At 37.6% G+C, this 20,842-nt stretch overlaps 1 protein-coding gene across 1 annotated transcript; it reads left to right on the top strand.

Annotated features, from left to right (window-relative positions):
* The first annotated feature begins 265 nt into the window (after nt 1–265).
* On the top strand, nt 266–20,185 carry LOC145779674 (uncharacterized). Its single transcript, XM_082591312.1, has 16 exons — nt 266–479; nt 3,837–4,015; nt 4,391–4,537; nt 5,049–5,179; nt 5,285–5,387; nt 9,548–9,714; nt 10,142–10,204; nt 11,016–11,172; nt 13,171–13,352; nt 13,508–13,633; nt 15,461–15,624; nt 15,900–16,044; nt 16,288–16,577; nt 16,740–17,364; nt 18,258–18,537; nt 19,129–20,185. The coding sequence occupies exons 1-16, from the start codon at nt 357–359 to the stop codon at nt 19,319–19,321; spliced, it is 3,075 nt and encodes a 1,024-aa protein (XP_082447438.1). The 5' UTR covers nt 266–356; the 3' UTR covers nt 19,322–20,185.
* The last annotated feature ends 657 nt before the right edge of the window (nt 20,186–20,842 follow it).

Raw genomic sequence — 20,842 nt, 5'->3', positions numbered from 1 at the left:
AGATCGCTCCTTCTCAACTTCTCTCATTGTTAGTTGCAGAATTCGAACTTTAAAAACTGTTCTAAAATGTGTAGGCCTACGTTGTGTTCAAAGATTAAATTTTTCAACTCTTGGTCAACAAGCAGGCAGAATTATTTGTTTTAGATTTTCTATTTTCTTGCTTTTCGTTTTTGCAAGTGAACCTCCCATCACATCATTGCCTTCACCCAGCTGAGATGGTAACTGTGCTGTGCATTTGTATGACTTCCTTGTGCGCCACAGATACGTAGCATCATTGTATAATAAGGTATAGCCTCATGACTTAATTAAGACTAAAGCAAAACGAGAAACCTAAGTCTTAAAAGATTAGGTTTGAAATGGCTGTGTCTCCTTTGCCAACGGAAAATTACACAATATTGTTGATGGGAGGAATCTTGTCTGTCTTATATTTTATTGTGGGACTTTTTGCGTTCAAGTTAGACAAAGATGAATTAAATAAGGTACGTAGCTTATACGCCTTCCTTAGTTTTATCTTTTTATATTGTATGCAGTGGCGGCTCGTCCTAACAGGATGCGAGGGTGCAGCCTACCCTGTGAGGATAGGATTTCGGTTTTTGGTGATTGAATCTATATCCCTTGTCCTGGTGCTACACCTGTATACCATCATAACACGTGCGCAATCCAGTTACCAATGACGCTAATCCTTGGTAGTAAATTTTTAAGCTGTTTCAGCAAAACATTTTTACAGCCTAGGCCAGCGTGGTCCAACTACTTTTAACTTACGGGCCACTTTACAAAAACGTGACAACATGCGGGCCATTTCCAATAAAATGATAGTGAGTGCGTAATCAAAATTGTTAAAGTTGTTAAAAATCGAAATTGTTAAAATTAATAGCAAATTGAAATTTATTTCAAAGCTCTATCAGTGAGATGCCTGTGGTCGAGGTTTCTCTGATACTATCGTTTCTACATCAATTTCAATGTTAGTGGTAGCATGTCGGAGACTATCTTCCAGTGTTTCGTCTATCGTTCGATTTCTGTTTTTAGACTTGACTTCCTGAATTCTAGAAAATGTACTCTCACACATGTATGTGCTTCCAAACATTGAGTGCATTTTTAATGCAAAAATTTTCAGTTTGGGAAATCTATCCTTGCTGACTAATTTCCAGAAGCACTCTGAGGTTTCATTTTGCCCCTGCAAATTTAGGTTTAACACATTCATGTGCATTGTCATGTCTGTATGGAAAGCAAGATTGCACAGGAAGTTTAGGTACATAAGGTACATATCAGCCTGTTCCCGACAATTTTCACCTATTCAAACGTCATATAAAAACAGTTCAAGTCTACTGAATATTACGTCATGGAAGTTGCTAGAAAATGTGCCAAAATTCCACCATCGTTAATAAGACTTGTGTCAGGCCTGTTTGAACCTGTTTGGGCCTGTTTCGATTTGAAACCTGTTTAAACATGAATACATTGGATTACATCAGCTTTAAACACCTGTTGAATGACTTCATAATTGTCTTTCATTATTGCGTCATAGTACTGCATACGTGAATTTGAGATATTGATATCTATTCTGGTCATTCGTAAAATGATTGCTTGAAAGTTGGCCGCTCATTTAACTGTTGGCTTAGTGCTTGCTAGCTGGACAAAAGTTCCGTCTTTTATCCAAGTAATCTGTTCTGTAGTGACAGTTTTCAGTGGTGTACGCGTTGCACCCCCTCGTTTTCGGTAGCCGTGGGCTAATTTTTACAGAAATACACTTTTTGAAAAGAAGTTCAAGTGTGTGTTTCTTCGGTCATTATATGCAGACGAAAGGATCCGGGAACTTTAAGTTACAATTTTCCCACGAAGAAATTATGGTTTACCGCTGTGACCACAGCCTTTAACACTATAGGTATATATCAGCCTTTAAGAAGCCCAGTTGTACTGACGAGACCTGATAGGTTGAAACAGTATAGGCCCTGCTGTCTACAACTTTGAATTAAATTTTTGACACTTTTTGTCCAAATGCTATACTTGTTCTAATTAAAATTACTTTCTGTAACATAAATACAAATTAAATCAATACTGTGAAAGCTCGCGGGCCGCAAAAATTTTATCCGCAGGCTGCATGCGGCCCGCGGGCCTGTAGTTGGACCGCGCTGGGTTATAAGTACAAGCTCAAATTAATTCCAATTCGTAGGGTTGGTAGGCCTAACTTGCGAGTATGTTGATTACATTCATGAGGAAGTATCAAATAGCGCCATAGGAATGGCAGAATTGTTACTGCGTATCGTCAACCTAATCATCAGCCCCTTAATTATTTGTTACGAACCTAAGCCAGAACCTGACGTGACTCAGGCAATTCTCTAGTTCACACTTCATTCACATGATGCAAAATTCCAAGTGATTTCATTTATCGTCATCATCACTTGCTACTTTTATTTTTTACTTTTCACATACAATCAGTGGCGGCTCATGGCTATTTTTAATGGATAGCCTAGGCCAGCGTGGTCCAACTACAGGCCCGCGGGCCGCATGCGGCCCGCGGATAGAATTTTTGCGGCCCGCGAGCTTTCACAGTAATTGATTTAATTTGTATTTATGTTACAGAAAGTAACTGTTTCAACCTATCAGGTCTCGTCAGTACAACTGGGCTTCTTAAAGGCTGATATATACCTAGTGTTAAAGGCTGATATGTACCTTATGTACCTAAACTTCCTGTGCAATCTTGCTTTCCTTACAGACATGACAATGCACATGAATGTGTTAAACCTAAATTTGCAGGGGCAAAATAAAACCTCAGAGTGCTTCTGGAAATTAGTCAGCAAGGATAGATTTCCCAAACTGAAAATTTTTGCATTAAAAATGCACTCAATGTTTGGAAGCACATACATGTGTGAGAGTACATTTTCTAGAATTCAGCAAGTCAAGTCTAAAAACAGAAATCGAACGATAGACGAAACACTGGAAGATAGTCTCCGACATGCTACCACTAACATTGAAATTGATGTAGAAACGATAGTATCAAAGAAACCTCGACCACAGGCATCTCACTGATAGAGCTTTGAAATAAATTTCAATTTGCTATTAATTTTAACAATTTCGATTTTTAACAACTTTAACAATTTTGATTACGCACTCACTATCATTTTATTGGAAATGGTCCGCATGTTGTCACGTTTTTGTAAAGTGGCCCGTAAGTTAAAAGTAGTTGGACCACGCTGTTATAACCGAAGCAAAATGTAAGACGCGCTTTCAACTCAGTGAATGTTTAGTTTAATAAAAGTGAAAGTTTAATACCATATATACTCTCCCGTTTGTATACCTTAATTTCAGACAAAATTGTAAACTTTATCACCGAAGCTTCTAAACTCCATTCGATTGTTATAGAAACTGATGCGTTTGATTGATTGTGAGAATCTCTATCCTGAGAAAGGCTTCTTTGAAAGCCTGGCAGTATCGCATACTTGTAGAATGTAGAGGTATTTAACCACTGACGTAGGCTCGATCACCGAGGTTGAAAGAGTGAATTGTGTATCTGCTATCTATGTTTCGCAAAAAAAAGGCAATCGCTTGACTGCGCTGTCGGGACGGACGGATTTAGGAATGATTAAGCTCTTCCATTTTTAAAGGTAAGATAAGATTTTTGCGAAAAAAAGGTAAATCAGTCACATGAACATTACTAAGTATTACTACTTAGTAGTCTCCGCTTATCAAGCCCACCTCGGGACCAGACGATTTCGTTTTTAATGTTTTCTTGAAAAGGCATAACTTTAATATAGTTAGCCTGCCTTTTTAGGCCTAACTATCAAATGCAGTGGAATGAGAAGGTATATTATTTTTTCTGATTGTTACTTTACTTTTTGCAGTGCAAAGTTATTTTCTTCCAAGACAACATCAGTGAAACAGATGTGCTCTACTCTGTGACACTAACAATGAAAGGAAAATTATGTATGATTGGGACAAGCGATCTGATCTTTCGTCTGAGAGGGTCCAACAAAGATGGACCTCTTATATTATATCGAGATCTAGAAGGAACTAGATTTAGGTGACCGCTTTGCAAATCTGTTATGTTAAATTAGTTATGAAATTAAAGTATTTAGTTAAAAAGTTAGTATTTATGTAAAAAGTTTATTTTAATAGTTTATTTAAAAAATTAAGTTAAATAAATTAAAAAAATAATATTAAAATATATGCACATATGTTGTCAGCCCAACTGTCACTGCTCCAAAAGCTCTAAAATTTCTTTAAGCTACACTAACTTTGAACCGACCTCAAGCAGTTTACCCATCGTTAACCTGCTGGTAGTCCAACCTTTGGTGATGGTGCTTCTGTCTTGGTGCTGGTCTTTGGTAAAGTGCTGCATGTTATTCAAACATTATGTCGCCCTTGCTTACTTAGACAAAATTAACTCTATTTTCAGCGAAGGGGCTTCTCTCAACATTGGGTTAGCGTTACCTTTTCGTCTTGGAAATTTGTTTGAAATAGACTTAGCCGCTGACAATGATTGCAGTGAAGAAGGAGAGCCTGTCATCAGTATATCTGATATTTATGCTCGCGAATTGCCAAGGTAACGGTTATGTGTTCCTTTTTGTAAACTTTTTTCTGGTTAACTGTATTAACTTTGTGTGTCTCACGCTACACAGTCTAGCAGCTAGACTCTAGTTGTATAACTGCAAATAACGGTCAAATAACACCACTCCGGCTTGTCACCTTATTCAAACCTGGATGTGTGGCAGGCTGTGCGGAAGAAGCTCCACTGGATATAGCTCAACGGACAGAAAGGCACCATCCAGTATCACAGTTGCAGGACGTGCCCAAGAGCATGACGTGACACGTAGACGTTATGGTCATCCTGCTGCATTTCATGCTTCACCCAATCGTATTGACCATGTCTTGCCATTGGACCATGAAACCTGAGACGAGAGTGTGAGGTTGGAGTCCTGCGCAGTCTTCCCTCACTTAAAACAAATTCACGCGCAAGTCATGATTCTGGATCAGCTTGATTTCAGTCTCATTGGCCATCTTCGAAAACGAAGGGCGAACATCATAACTGCAAATAAACACGTTCATTTCTTCAGGTGGAACGTGACTGGATGCAAAAGAAATTTAGCCACTTCTTTGAGACGACGCGCATCTGCTGCCCTGTTTACGTCTTTAGCTACTGACTTGCTAGCATGGGTTTGCTTAGATACAATAACGAACACTTCAGGTAGGGAGAAAATTATTTCAAAGGATTTATAACGCAAGTGTTTTTGTTTTATTTATGTTCTTCTTACTTTACGTCTGTTTGGATATTTTCAACTTTTCTGTTTAGGTGCTGGGATTGTAGGAATACAGAAACCTCAAAGCGGAAGAAATCAAACATTGCGTTCTCGCGATGTTGCACTGTCGTTACCTTTTACAAGAGAAGATCCAAAGTTAGATTTTTGTTTTAGTGTAGTTCACTAGCAATAGACTTTTGTGATGTTTATGGTAGGGGGGGGACTTAGACCAAAAGTTCTGCTTTAACCCCCTGAAAATATGGAGAAACATGTAAAAACACCAACCATCTTACTTTTAACGCTTAAAAATAACGTTTACCCCCTTGAACATAGGGGTTGAAAGTTTTGGAATTTTTTAAAATTTTTACTGTTTGTGGTACGTAAACACTACTTTTTTGATTCAGTCACAATTGTTGTGATTGCTTCACTGAAGTCTTCCATTGTCACATCAGTCTTTGATACAACATTTTCAAGGTATAGTTTCAAGTTTGTTATGTATGTGTGAAGTGGAAGCTTCTTGTGTCCTTTTTTCAGCTTAAAAATATCGCTAGTTTTAGGAATGGATAACGATGTGTCCCTGGCGTAACGTATTTCCCTGTACAATCTGTCTGTCTTGGTTCTTTCTGCTTGATTTGAATTTGCGTAATTGTCGAGTTCCATTGGTGAAGTAAACGGTCCACCTAAGGATTTGAGAGCTGCAAGATCTTTGTGGCGTCTTTGGTCTAGTGCAATATTAGCGGACATTTTGTTTTCTGATATCGTTTTCTGCAAATTATCTTGAAGTTTTCTCCACTCTAGCTGCAATTCGGGAATAAGGATGGTTTTTTTGGTATAACTTTTGAAAGATCCAGAAGGCACACTTTCAATTAGATCTTGGGATTTATTTTTTACTTGTGATGAAGAGGCTGCTGGTAGTTCTCTGGCCCCTCTGCGAGATAGTTCATAGTTAATGAAGCCAACACTTCTCTCAGAGTCAATGTTGTGGATAGGCACTTTTTCCAGTTTTTCCTCATCCATGTGGGCTAAGGATATATTTGCCTTTGGGTTATGATCTCCGAATCCAAAAATGTTTCCTTTTTGTCTCTGGAATGCTTCAGCGATAGCTGGAAGAAGAACTTGTAACATGCTTTTAAGTTGTGCTTTGTATGTGGATGTCACTTGTGCAATGCTTGCACATATTTCTGGGCTGTACTTTGTGGCATGAAAACGATGGGATGACATGAATTGGAATGCAGGGTTATCAAGATCGAATAGCTTTTCAGGATTTGTGTTGTTCAGATCCTCATAAAGTTGATGGAATGCAGGTGTTAGTTTAGAGTATGTGGTAGTTTGGGACAGAGTGAGTGACAAAAAAGGTTCAACCAGATGTAAACCCAGAAGAGCTCCAATACAAAACATAACCTCTAAAAATTCGATGTCAAGGAAAGACCTAACAATGCATGCTAGCTGATTTGAAACATGACAAAATTTACGCAAAAAATCAGCTACGTCTTCCATATGATACAATACAATAGCGCAGGACAAAGTCAAACGATTAAATCTTTCATCTTTGAGGCTTACTGATAGATTTTTTCTTGGGGCAATGTGAAGGTCAAAGTCTCTGGCTTTATTCCATGGTTTGTGATCAAAATCATGATTAATTAGCCTTGTTATGCAATTAAGAGCTTGTTCAGTGACACTTCTTGCTGATGAGGTTGCATTAACAAGAAAGTTTGCATAAATTTTGTCTCTTCCAATTGCGTTTTCCAAACTTGCCCAGTGCTTACTTATTTCACGATTGAACATCAAGCTTGGATGAACATTGCAGAAGACATGATCTGGTAGTTTTTTTGTTTGAAACTTTTCAGCCACTGTGTGGTCCACTTGAAAATTATGTGAAGTTTGATCAGTCAACACAAAGTCAATCTTTTCATATATATCTTTAGCCTCCACATCACTAGCCACAGAGAGGATCCGTAGTGTATTCATTTTCAAGTCTGCCAAATTAGCTCTGCTTTCTGAAACAATGGACAAGGTAGGCAGTGCTCTATATTTTCCATTGATTATTATTCCCTGTACAATGAAAGAACCAGCTCCTTGTTTTTTTGATCCGTCATTAGCATATGTAATGGCTGCATTATTCTCAGAAAACATAATTTCTTGAACAATGGAATCAAGAGCCATTGTTTTGATGCTTTTGCCGGTTTTCCTTATAATATGTCTGTCCGGCAAAGTGTCCAAATCGAGTTGATCCGGGTCACTACCATGAAACTTCCAAGTTCTTCCAAACATCTTGTTTGCTGTTTCCACGATAGCTGCCTCTGCTTGGAGCTGAGACATATGATAAACACTTTTTAGTTTGTCCAAGGTTTCATAAAATTCACTGCGAACATTTCGCAAAGTAAGTCGAACATGCTGGTATTGCTTTGCCATAGTGTCATCAATCACATGAATAATAGCTACTTTCCTCCTCTTTGGCTTAGGCTCTTCATCATCAGTTGGAGTGTCGTCTGAAGTGACCTCAACAGCACTAGACTGCTCAGAGTCTGAAAGCATCTCATTTAATTCAGTTAAACCTTCATTATATTCTTCCGTGATTCTTTTTTCGGAGCACCTCAATCGTTCAAGAGCATGAAGATCTTGCTTTCGCCTTTCCATTGTTTTACACCACTGTTTGTCAATGTAATCTTCACAATACATTTTTCGTTCTGAGCGTTGATCTTTCAGAAAGTCCCATTCCATACTGGTCATCGTTACTCCATGGAGAGCTTCAAGTTTTTTTTCTTTGTACGTTATTTTCACAAAATATATCAAAAACACCACTGGACCTGTCATTGAAGTCATTCACTCGTTTCTGATGCCGATTGTTTTGACGAGATTTTCTTATTCTCAAAAGATACATAAATTCATCATAAATCTTAACAACACGATTTTTAATTGCAATAGTGGAAACTGTATACAAATTGCAGAGCAACCAATGTTCTTGCAACATCATTGCTATCATACCAGCAGCATCCAATTTACTTCTCTCATTTGCACCTGCTCTCTTAGGCTGTAACAAGTACTACATATTTTCAAGGACTGCCTTTTTTACAGGAAGGGTTCCTGCTGGAAAGCCAGCTGCAACATCACCTAATTTCTTTTTTGCTTTGGACCGAGTTTCAAAAGCAGACATTATTAGGTGTAAATAGACTGCTAACTGCCCAAAGGGTAGAATGTACACTTTCAGATTTCTGTATCTTCAATATGATATAGGTTTATAGTACATCTGAAAAACAATAAAAATCAATGCTTGCTCTGGGTCTGTTTTGGTTATGGTATACTTGACTGCAATATTACAACACACCATCAAGGTGTTGGCCAAACAAAAGTTGTTTCAAAGAGCAAGTTAAAACTTATCCTCAAAATAAATCAAAAAATCCAAATAAGGTTAAGGGGCAGTGGCCCCTGCTCTATCCCTCTCTACACCATAGTAAAACTCTGTAGATTTAAAACTGAACCAAAATAATCATTTCATTGCAACTATTGTACTGATAGTCACCAATGGCTAGGTTGGTTTCGCCACAAGCTATTGCCTAGTCTTCTACAAGATTGTAGGCTAAGAACTGTCAGGCATTAGCCTAATATGGCCTACTACAACTTTGAATTGTATCTAAATCAGTAGGCTACTCTCTTCTCAATTAGAAAGGCTTTATACTCATTGATCAGGCAATATTCCAATATAAAGTAGCCTAGTTGCCTTGCACTATCACTCATACTAACGTGCACAAACAATCAAAAGGCACACGCTTTTATTACAGTCTCCAAAGCAGAACACATGTTGCCATTCACAAAAAAAAATACTATTTTTTAACTTAAATTCAATAAAGTGTGTCACTAAACAACTAAAATATCTTTCTACATACTGGTAAATTATCAAAAACTTCTTAAAACTACAAAGGAACAAGTTTTGCAAGATAAAATGTGTTAAAACTTGATCGTATTGTTTTATATGGCAACACTGCAAGAAAATATCCAAAATCTCAAAGTGGTCATCTTCAAGGGGTATGTTCAAGGGGGTAAACGATCTTCCAGAGGCATAAATTTGGGCTTGTTGTAGTTTTTATATCTCGGTCCATATTTTTAGCCCATTAGAGAACCGTTTTTCGCCAAAAAGCGTTCTAAGTCCTCCCCCTATTTATGGATGTATTGTGTGGCCTTTTTCTTTCGTGCATTATGAAATCAATCTGATTATGCCATGTATTTAGATACGGTACCGTAAATTACAATCGTGTAGTTGTACACATGTAGGCTATAACTATAAAATATACTTTAAAATTTAAAATATACGTTTTCAGTGTAAAAAAACGAGCCAAGGTACGATATCTACCACTCCACTATCTTTTTTCAATGTCTTCGAAGTGGCACGACAGTTGGAGCGACTTCTCCCGGCTTGATCTAGTCCTTGTCATGTTCCTTGATCAAATTACCTGCTTGGTTGTTGTTTCTGCTTCTTTTGCTTATCGTAAGCATGAAGTGATCCTACTGCTGTAGCCTATAGCTTACCGTACAATTACTGTAAATATAAAGTTTGAAACGTTTTTCAGATAATAAGTTGTATTCTCACCGACGTACACTGTAAAAAGTGCTATTTTAATGCGTTGCTGAAAAACTGCGTTGCTAAAGGCGTAGCAGCATAGCCTGCATCTCGCGAGTTGAATTATGGCTTCTTGATTTTGTCGTTTGTTCGCTTACGAAGTCCGTCGCTTTACAAACCGAACTGTCGGGGTTATAAAATGTCAAACTTTTAGCATAACTTAATTCTCTGTAGACTACTTTAACATCTTGTGGTCTAGAATGGCATGAGTGACACAATTATTCCATGAAGGCAAGTTTTTTTTAGCTTGATTTACATGATTGTGACAAGCTGACCTTTATGTTGTATTATTTAGAAATGGAACGCACTTTTGGAGTTGAACTTATGCAATCACTTTTGAAACCTTCGTTGCCGTCAAGTTAGTTCTGAGAGCGGGGTTACTCTTTCAAACCTTTTTTAAATGTTTTAATTAATAGTTAAAAATACCAGGAGGATTGTCTCTGGTATTAGCATAGGATACTGGGAAACCACGCAATTTCTGGATTTTAGTCACTTTTCTGATCCCCATTCCGATAGCTTTGTCCACAATCCCAAGAAACTTCGACAAAAAAGGTCAAAACATAAAAATATGAAGATCGTGCGATCCCTGAGTGTTAAAGCCATCAAACTTTGCATATCAGTTCAGTTCTAATATGTTTTCACAGCTCTTATATTAACTTAGCAATAAAACCCTAAATTGTCTGGTTACCTTTTTTAATAAACATGGCAATTACCAGCCATCTACATCTTTTATTTAATTTTTAAGTGTTGGCTACATCTTCTTTCTTTTTTAAATCTTTGTATTTTTTTACATTGCCTATACGTGTAGGATTGTACGACTACTTTAGGTTGTATGAACGAGAGCATTATATTCTGTGATAACATAAAATAATACTACAGTAACCTAAACCTGTTCCATGTAATGTATATGTGGTAGAACTAAGCACACTATTTGCTATAGATACTCTAATATAAACAAAATTATATTGGGCTACTTTAGCACAATGCAAAGCTTGATCATTCCGCTGGTATTACCCAGTCAGTAAATCAGTTCCTTGTTACATTGATTCAACGTCTATTCTATTTGGTGGATGTTGAACGTCCACATTCAACATTTACGAATGTTGATTCGAATCAATGTACACAAAGGGACTGATTTTGCTGACTGGGTACCACTCTTCAACTTTCAGTCCAATACGTTGAAATTACCGAGTTTGATTTGTTTCGGTTTATCGACGAGGCCTCGTTGGAATGGATGCTTAGAAACACCATGTCATTTGTTCACATCGTTTGGATTGCTTTGATTGGTTCTTTTTTGATCATTCCACTTTCCTTAGTTTGGTGCAGGTGGGAATAGTTAAGCTGGCAACATCTCACGTATACTTAGAGACCCATTAATATGGCAATCTAAACACAATAGTTTCTGCTAGTCACACGATGAATATTTTAGTAATGACCAATATTTTTGTCCTATTTACATAATAATTTTGCTAAAAGCTCACGACAGTACAAAACGTAGCAAGTTTGGATAAAATTTTGTGAATGGGCTCTAATTTTGAAGGTAGCACTCTTAAACGTTAATTAAAATAAGAAACGAGCGAAGACCTGCTACTTTCAACCTAAGCGCGAAGAAAATCATTTTGTCGTTCAAAGCCATCGTTTGTAACAACTATAGCAGTGGTTCCCAACCGGGGTGCCGCCGCACCCTGGTGTGCCAATTGCAACCTCAAGGGTGCCGCGAGATATTGCAATACTGCAGCCCATTCTTTATTTTAACTTTAACCCGTTAAGTGCGGAATTTATTTATTTCTAACCAAGTTTCAGTGCGTATTAAGTTTCGCATCTCGCAGTTACTCCCGGCTCTTTTCTGAAAAGTCGCTGGCGGTAAGTAGATAATTAATCCGCGTTATGCCTTTGTTTTCTCGCCCAGGAAAACCAGCGTGAAAGAGATTTAGACTCATTGCTGTTCTTTCCGTAAAAACGTTTAAAACGCATCATTATTGCCAGATTTCATGATTTTATTTTACGTTTCATGGCGCACAATTGGGTCTCCAAATTAGCGTATTTAGCAGATATCTTCAACCATTTAATTAAATAACGATAAAATGAAAGCACTGGGAGAAAAACTGCAAATGTGGTCCTTAAAAGTGGAGAACGGAAACTTTGACATGCTTTCACATTTCTCTAAAATGAAGAACAAAGAAGTTGTCTCATTAATAACTCAGCACCTAAAATTATTGGAAGAAAAAATTGTGAAATATTTTTCCAGTTTGTCCACGGAAAATTACGCATGGGTAAGAAATCCATTTTTACTGGACTCTCATATTGTTTTGAATCTAAAAAAGGAGAATTAATTGACATTCATAACGATGGAAATTTTAAGTTTGTGCATAAGCAGATGCCTCTCGACAAGTTCTGGATAAAAATTCAAAATAAATATCCTTGCGTTGGAAAGAAAGCTATTGTGCTTTTGCTGCAGTTTTCCACGTCAAGGCAACCTATGTGAGAGTGGATTTTCCGTCATCGAACATAAAAACTAAACAACGAGAACGACTGCTTTAGTCGAGGAAGAAAGGCGGGTGGCTTTTTCGAATGTGCCCCCAGATATTAAGGGACTTTGTGCAAGAAGTCAAGCCCAAATTTCACACTGACTTTTGAATAAATACATTTATTTACGCGAGCTATACTGTACAACTCATTCTATGTGTTATTTCATAGTTATTTTTAATACAGAAACCTCATAAGATTGATCCAGTTTTGCCAGGGTGCCGCAAACTATTTATCTCTTTGATAGGGTGCCGCAAGGTCAAAAAGGTTGGGAACCACTGAACTATAGGCTGTGTTTTCACGGATAGTTTTTGTAAAGTCTAACAGTCGACACGTTGATATTGATTGACTTGGAAATCTTTATCTTCGATCTGAGAAATCTTCTTTATCCTGAAAGTTTCGCATGCTTGTAGAGACTTGAACTATTGACGCAGGCCCTGTCACCGAGATTGACAGAAGGAAGTTTCCATTCGTTGAAGTGTTGTGGCCTGTGAATTATGATATCTACTAGGTGCCGCTAAATGAAGAGCTGTGACCTAGAGATTGATGTTCGAGCACAGTGCCCGTCAGTGGAACCGACGATGCTTGATCATGACGTTTATTCGTGCACAAAGTCGGCACTTATTTAACTGAGATACCGATACGCACAACTGCTCGTTAAAATTTGAATTATATTTCCTGAAAAATAGATCTTTTCTGAAAAAGGTAGGCCACACCTGGTTTTGTCAATCTATTAAGTGAATTTCCTGTTGTTCATTGTAATGTTTCATTTTTGATTAGCTTACCATGTTTCTCAAGGTTGTTTCGATTTATCGGTGGAAAAGAATTCGATCAAATCTACAATCGTGTGTTTCATGGCAAAACTACAGATGAAGTTAAACCTTCCTTTTACGCGCCTCCAACAGGAACGTATGGTGTGCTGACTAATACAAACACGAACTTAATGCTTCGTACCCTTGAATGCAGAAGTGTACATACAGGTAACAGCAGATTATTACTAAAAAATTACCAAGACAACTATTCTGTTTGGTTTTTGAAAATTGCATCTCTACAGTTATGGTGTCTGACCATTCATTTACCCATTGTAATAGCAAAAGGATGTTTATGAGCTGGTTTTTGATATAATGCACAACAGGTTCTAGTGTGACCAGTTCCCGTCAACTCCGTGTTGAGCCAATCATATGCAACTGCTTGCCTGATAACATTACTGCCAGATCTGTTGCTTATGTGAGAACAAAGATGGCGCGATTGCGAGACGACGGTAAGCATTGGTGAAGCACAACAATTCGAAAAAAATAGAAGTTTCAAAATGCTTAAAAAGCATAAATCTCGAGCATTTTTAAGTTGAACCGTGGTCATGGTTGAAAGTTGGTTTAGACTGCGACATGTATCATAAGTTACGTGCTTTTGTGTTGTTCTAATGCAGGGGTGACGAACCTTTTTGCGGTCGCGTGCCACTTTGTCAATTACACATGAGTTATCGGGCCACACAACTTTTTAATCGTAACCTACTATGAAATCTTTTAGAAGCGACTCAAGATATTGTTCATGAAAAGTAACAAACGGCAGATAAAAGTGATAAAACCCACACAGTTGAAATTATCTTACGCAGAATCGAAACATACAACAGCAAAAAATAAAATCAAATTAACTTGAGCAAAAAGGATAGAGCAACAGTACTTGCACTGATAATGAAGACAGTTTAATTTTCGAAGCGTTTGCGTTCATATAAGTATGATTTCTTCTTTTTTGGCTCTATCCTTTTTGCTTAAGTTGACTAAATGTTTCGACCATTATGCTCCGAAACAACAAATCAGTTAATGAAATTTCTTTTTCAAACAACATACAAAAGCCCATGCGAATCACACAGCTGAAGCTATCTAATGCAGCATTGAAGCATAAAATATTAAAAAATAACATTGAAGCATTGAATTTTTTTGCTTAATGGGATTTTTGAAAAGTTTTTTGCTTGACTAAGCGTTCAATATTAGGTCGAACAAACGATGTGGCAACACTTTAAATACAAGGTAAAGTTGGTGAGTAGTGTTTTTACAACTTTACTTATAGCTTTCCTATTTTCTAACTTTAAACCCTGAAAGTTATATATAGTGCTTACTGCTTATGGAAAGAAGCTAGCAAAGAAAAGGTGTACCAGTAAAGGCATAAAACAGCTTTGAGATGTCTTTTGTCTTCAATGCATGAGCGATTGTCAAATTGTTTTGCGGGCCGCACAAAATTCTTTGACAGGCCGCATGCGGGCCGCAGGTTCGTCACCTCTGTTCTAATGCAATGGTCTCAAACTCAAATTTCTCTGAGGGACAAATGAACACTTGTAAATTAACCCGAGGGACGCAATATACAATAAGAAGTCAATAAACAAAATAACCCAGTTCAAACCCAATAAAAAAGGTAGTAAAAACACACCAAGAACGCCAAGAAAAAGAAGTAAGAACAAAAAGATAGAAAAACATTGTACGAACGTAAAAAAACGAAAATGAAAAGTGAAATGACGGACCTGGAGAGTAAAAATCTTGCAATCAACTTTCAAAAGCGCGCAAAAAAAACAAACTTTTGAAGAACTGACTTAAGCAAATACCAAGATTACTGTGACGACGGCACAATAAGTGAATACTGAATAGGCATTATGATGTGACAATTACGAGTTTCTCGCAGCAATAAGATGGCGCGACAGTAGTGCTAAAATGTCGTGTGAAGTTTGATTGGCATAGTTCCGGTTTTTGAGCAATTTTTCATAATGAACTTTATCTTCCTAAATCCATAGAAAAAATATACAGTATAGTGTAATTGTTAATTATTTCAAAGTTTAAAAATGCATCGCTGGCCGCGTGTTTGAGACCCTTGTTATAAAATTCTATAATGTATTTGATATTTGTACTGAATCTTAGAAGAAATCATTAACGCTGCTGCAACAATGCAAGTAAAGATTATTTTCTGAATTCAAAACACTGCACAAAATGCGATCTTTCATTACTAAGTCAACAAGCAAAGTATTTTTTATGACTATAAACAACGTGAAAACTGATTTGAAGTCATATTGATACTTTTACTAATGGCGGAAAAAAATTAGAAATTGGTGGAACCGGAACAAGCGAGTTGAAAAGCCCAAAGGTTTTGCACGAATCTCATACACAGTCAACAGACGCCCCACAAATGCCTCCGCCTAGTTCGGCGCCGGATGGTTCAGGGGAGGTTGTTGGAGTTGCCAGATATTGCGAAAGACTAGTCCAACAAGTGAGCTTGGTGTTTTCTCTGATGTTGCATTGCGCATGATTTCTTATCTTTTAATTTTAAATTACCTTGCATGTGCATTGTGCAGTGATGCAGTTTATTAATTTTTTTCACTGTAGGTCTGTATTCTAATACAACTAATTATACAAAACATTCATTTTGGGTTTCAAGAAAAAGTGTCAACCCAATATTGACGTTTACATCGTTTAGACTTTAGTACGATTGTATTTTTCATTGAATCCCGTTTGAAGTAAATATAATACAACAGCATTTACCAGGCCAGTCAACACATCCGCGACAAATCTGTGATCGCTGAATGCTTTGAAGTTGCACCAGAGAGCGGCGCTGGAGCAGGTGGCGCGTGGCAGAAAAGCTGCTGTCCACGCCAGTGCTGCAAACGCAATCTGCGATGCCGAGATCAAAGTAAGGGGTTTGCTTTGGAAAGAAAGCAATCATAGTGATGTGTTTAACAAGATGTCCTACTTTAAAGTCGGTATCTGCTTTGCATAGAAGTAGCTTAAACGCTTGTTGTTAATGTATTTCTCCTTTGTACGCCAAGGCGCATTTTCAGTCACGCTTGTAATTTTGCATATACATCAACGTAATGCATTTCCTATTTGTACTTTCCATATTCTTCCACATTAAAGTCAACGTTTTATTTCGTAGGTTTTTCGAACGCGACCTTTTTTACTGAAGAAGACGCCGCAAGCGTGAAGGAGATGATATCAAGTTTTTCTCTGCGTCAGATTCCCGAAGCTCCGAATAAACCATCCGCCGAAAAGTTTCGCTGCATTTACGGAAGTCAATTTAACTTGAACCAGAGAAACAGAAAAACGTCAGATCTTGAACTTCAAAGCACCGAAGCAGCGGAACGAATTACGTCATCGGTTTACACCAGAAGACGTGGCAACAATCAACTGAATGTGTCAGCTGCACCAACAGACAAAAGAAGTGAAGTAAGTGATTGAGAGAATAAGTTTTTAATAATTATTTGGACTTTTTTGTTTGTTTGTTTAGTAATTTAATGTAAGTCTATGATTAATTTATGTTTAAGACTTAAAATGGAGAAAAAGGAGTCAAGAAAAATTTAAGTGATCTGAATTTTTTTCATTTTTTAGGTGGATTCAGCCCCAGCTCCATCAGGCCGCAGATCAAAGTCGAGTCAGAACTTGTTAAGATTAACGGATTCGAGCCAAAGCGTAAACTCAAAATCCCATCACGGCAGGCTCAAACCAGTAGAATCCACACAAAGTTTAAAATCCAAGTCAAAATTAGATGACAGTTTCACGAAACAAGGGAGATCAAGTCAAAATTTAAGAACGCTGTCAAAATCTCACCATGACTTGTCAAAAGAAACCGAAGCCTTGGGACGTGAAAGATCAAAATCCGATCGCTTCTCTTCAAGACTCGCAGAGTCGCAACGTTTGTCAAAGTCAAAAAAAAAGTGTAAAAATTCCAGTGTTGGAAAAACCCTTGATGAAAACCGCAAGTCAAAATCTTCATCCAGCATTTTCCCAAAGTCATCGACGGATGTGAGCGAAACTGACGGAAACGTGTGGATCGGACGTATAGCGACTAGTCACCAACGATCTGTGCTCAAGGAATCAAACAATCTGCAGAAAAATTCAAAGCGTCGTTCCTCACGTGATCTCGATGACGTTTCGAAGACTCCACGTCATCGTGTTCCTGACACGTCACCACCACGCAAACACTCCGGACAGCCGACCAAGGTCAAACAGAAAGGTGCATGTTTGAGATATGTTATACTTGAGGCTTTCAAGACTAAATTTTCTTTGAGCTTTCTAGCCAGACTAGCGTTACAACATCTGATGTTTGAAGCTTTGCATACCAATCCAGTTTATCGCAATGTAATTTAAAGTTCTCGATTTTAACTAGGCAAACCAATTTCTTTGACAAGCTAGATGAGAAAACTGTCCCTCTTTACATGCATGTTGCGTCAAAAATTCAGCATTTGCATCAATAATGTAGCCAATGGATTTCCATTACCAATGCTTCCTCCCATACATTGGCGGAACAGTGGCGTAGCCAGATCCATTTTACAGGGGGGGGGGGGCAAGAAGTGGCAAGGCTTTTTTCCAGGAGGTGCAACATTTTTTGTGACGTCATAAGTAAAGGCGATAAAAATTGCTTTAAATTTGATGTTAGCGTAAAACTTTAATTGATGATAAAAGATTAACTTTCTGCCTTGAAGTGGTCATTTCGATTGCATTTGCTGATTCTGGTTCGGTTATAATTGAAGGAAAAGCGACACGAATGACAGTTTCTAAATAACGGTCATGTTGAATCAAGATAACATACCATTTCATTTGGCGAGCTACTGTAGCCCAATGCTTTATGAGAGACTGAATTCCAATAAAAAATCATTCTCTCTGATTAGCGTTTCATAAATTGGATTTTTGCAGGGGGGCAAAGAATTCTACAGGGCGAGGCAATTGCCCACCCCCTCCTTGGCTACGTCACTGCGGCGGAGGCATCTAACAGTAGTTACGCCATTGTGAACATCCAACAATGGCTTTGGCATGCGTTTGTAATGAATTTTATGAAACACATGGAAAACACTTTCTGATAGATTTGATAAAAGTTTCAGCGTGGTACTCATCGTTTGTTGCAAACAGGTTCAACGAAAAAACAAATGGACAGAGTGCCATTTCCGTCTGGGTTTCACGACGACAGTAGTTGTTCTATGGCTGCGATGAACAAAGCTTACGATCCTATTTCTGCGGATGCTATAAAAGCGAAAGATTTCAGGAACCGTCGAAAAGTTCCTTTTAAAGGAACAAAATTCAAGATAATCTCGTTCTTGATTCTTGCAGCGGTTCAATTTACAGAGCTTTACTTCGTTACCGCATTTATTAGCCCATCCAATAACAAGTTCTTTGATCCTGGTGACTCAGGGTAAGAAAAATCAGCGTGCTGGGTAGTAATCTGTAGTTTTTAAATCCGCCCCGATACTTCAGCGGATATACATCTGGCTCGGCAAACGATTTAATGGCAAGATCAAGCCACAGAATGGTTTAACTTTCGGTTGGTACAGTTGAGTGACGTTCTTCGAGCTCAGCTTTCCATTTAGCGGAACTTAGTGAATTGAATGATTTACAGGTAACAACACTTCAACAAGCGGAAACTAAGTTATACAATTTCGATACCGGACCTAGGTCACTGGTTCCAAGGTTGTAAAAGTATGCAAAACGGCCAGGATTATGGCGATTAATTTATGTACGGTGATTCAAAGAGGCTTTATTCGAAGATAAATATTCACACAAAATAACCATTTTAGTCTTAAAATGGTGAATAGCAGCTGATCGTACGTAGGCTATATTAATTTCTACTGGCCTCGATTTGATTTAAACTTTTCAAGGTCATAGATAATTTCTGTTGTTTAATGTGAAGCCCATGTTTATCATTTCTTTAATGAGAAATGTGTAAAGCAAGAATGAAAATACCTAACCAATAGGCTACTCTATTTCTCTTCATTTTTATATTCAGGAGACCCCCCAGTGCTGGCTTGATGCACGCGGCGGTGGTGTCTTGCCTCCTTAGTCTGGTCTTGTACTTTCTTCTGACTGTCCATTTGATAGCATTCTTCTCGTATCTGGTCGAACTTGCTATGTTGTGGTGGTATGCTAACCATCATCCTCCCTTGCAACCTTACGTGGATCAGCCTATTTATATGCTATGATTCAAGAAAGTTGACTTAGGCCTACTGTTGTTTTTTTTACATTTATTTGTCGATGAAATTGCACGCGGAAAATGTAGCACGTTCTAAGAAAGTCTCTTGAAGTTGACAATAAACAACTTACTTGGTGTATTTTATCTGCAGTTTATTACATATTATCTGACCTTGTTAAGAGGTGAAGGCATTGCAATAACCTGAAGCTAATTCAGTGAAAATTTCTCGTTTTTTACAGCTCTTTTTAATACCTCTGTTTTCCCAAATTTTTACATATTTATCTTTGAGTTGAGAATAATATTTAATCAAACTATACGGCGCTTTTACGGAGGTTTACAATTCATAAGTAATTTTCACAAGTCCTGCACGGCTAAAACGTAGCCTACTTTTTGCATATTTTGTGTAAAAAGCGAGCGAGTGGATCAATGAAGATTTTCTTCCATAATAAGTTCATTAGTTGCATTTAACTTTTAGTCTATGTGTAACAAATACCATTACATTTAGAATAAAAAAAAAAATTTTCATATGGAAACAAAATGCATTGAACTTTTGTAAACCTCCGTCGCCATGCTTAGGTATCAAATGTAGAACATTGTTATATAATAAATTTAATCGGTAAACTTAAGCATAGCATGTATCCATGAAATATTCGCAAGTCCAACTGTCGGTTGATTTACAGTTGTCCTTATGTTGCTTTATTGTTGTGTTTGTTGAATTATAAAATATATATTCCGCATGTACAGTAGGCTTAAATATTATATTTATGTTTTATTGTTATACTCAATAAATTTGTTTTTCTTACACTTTTGCGAACAATTTATTACGTTGTGCTGTCTTAACAATAATTAATCTACTAAAATTCGTAGTGATAAAATAAAGCTTTTAAACGTTAAAGAAAGCTTCTTGAACCAGTTTCAATAGGCATTCTCCAACCGGAGGAAGAAAGGCAATTAATTTCGATTGCATTGTGCATCATAAAACAACTGCATATGACACGCGTAATCATATCAGTATAATGAGAACCTTAATTTCTCACCTCCCCGATGCTTGGGATCCAGTAGGGTTGACAAGAGGTAGCCTACTTTTGGACCTGGATCCGGGATAATCTTAGGGGCCTGGGAAATTGAAAAAGCCATCGCGTATTAATCAGATATAAGCTAGTGAGTTTTCATTAAAATTTTCTTGATTTGAAGCCCAAAAATTTTATTGGTACCGGCCAAAATATCTTATCAACGGCCCTGTTGTAATCCAAGTATGGGTCTCACCTTTGTTATCCTAATCAGGAAAAGGTGAGTGCGGTTTTGCAGTAGAGTTGACATGGTAGGCTATGCTTTTGGACCCGACCCTGCAATGAACTTTCCAGTTGTTCAGAAACTTAAAGAAGCTATCTCTCGTAAACGGGTTAGTGCATTTGTATCCAGTCCGTGTTTTTTGAGAGACTACTACTTTTTGCAAAAAATGTACCTTTTTCCCTACGATTTTAGTAACCTAGTATCTTACCCAAAGGTCGTTTTTTCTTAAAAAATGTCT

Source organism: Aplidium turbinatum, chromosome 11 (assembly GCF_918807975.1).
Source record: "Aplidium turbinatum chromosome 11, kaAplTurb1.1, whole genome shotgun sequence".
Lineage (NCBI taxonomy): Eukaryota > Metazoa > Chordata > Ascidiacea > Aplousobranchia > Polyclinidae > Aplidium > Aplidium turbinatum.
Note: the sequence above shows the minus strand (reverse complement) of the source record. Positions and strands in the feature narration are given on the sequence as shown.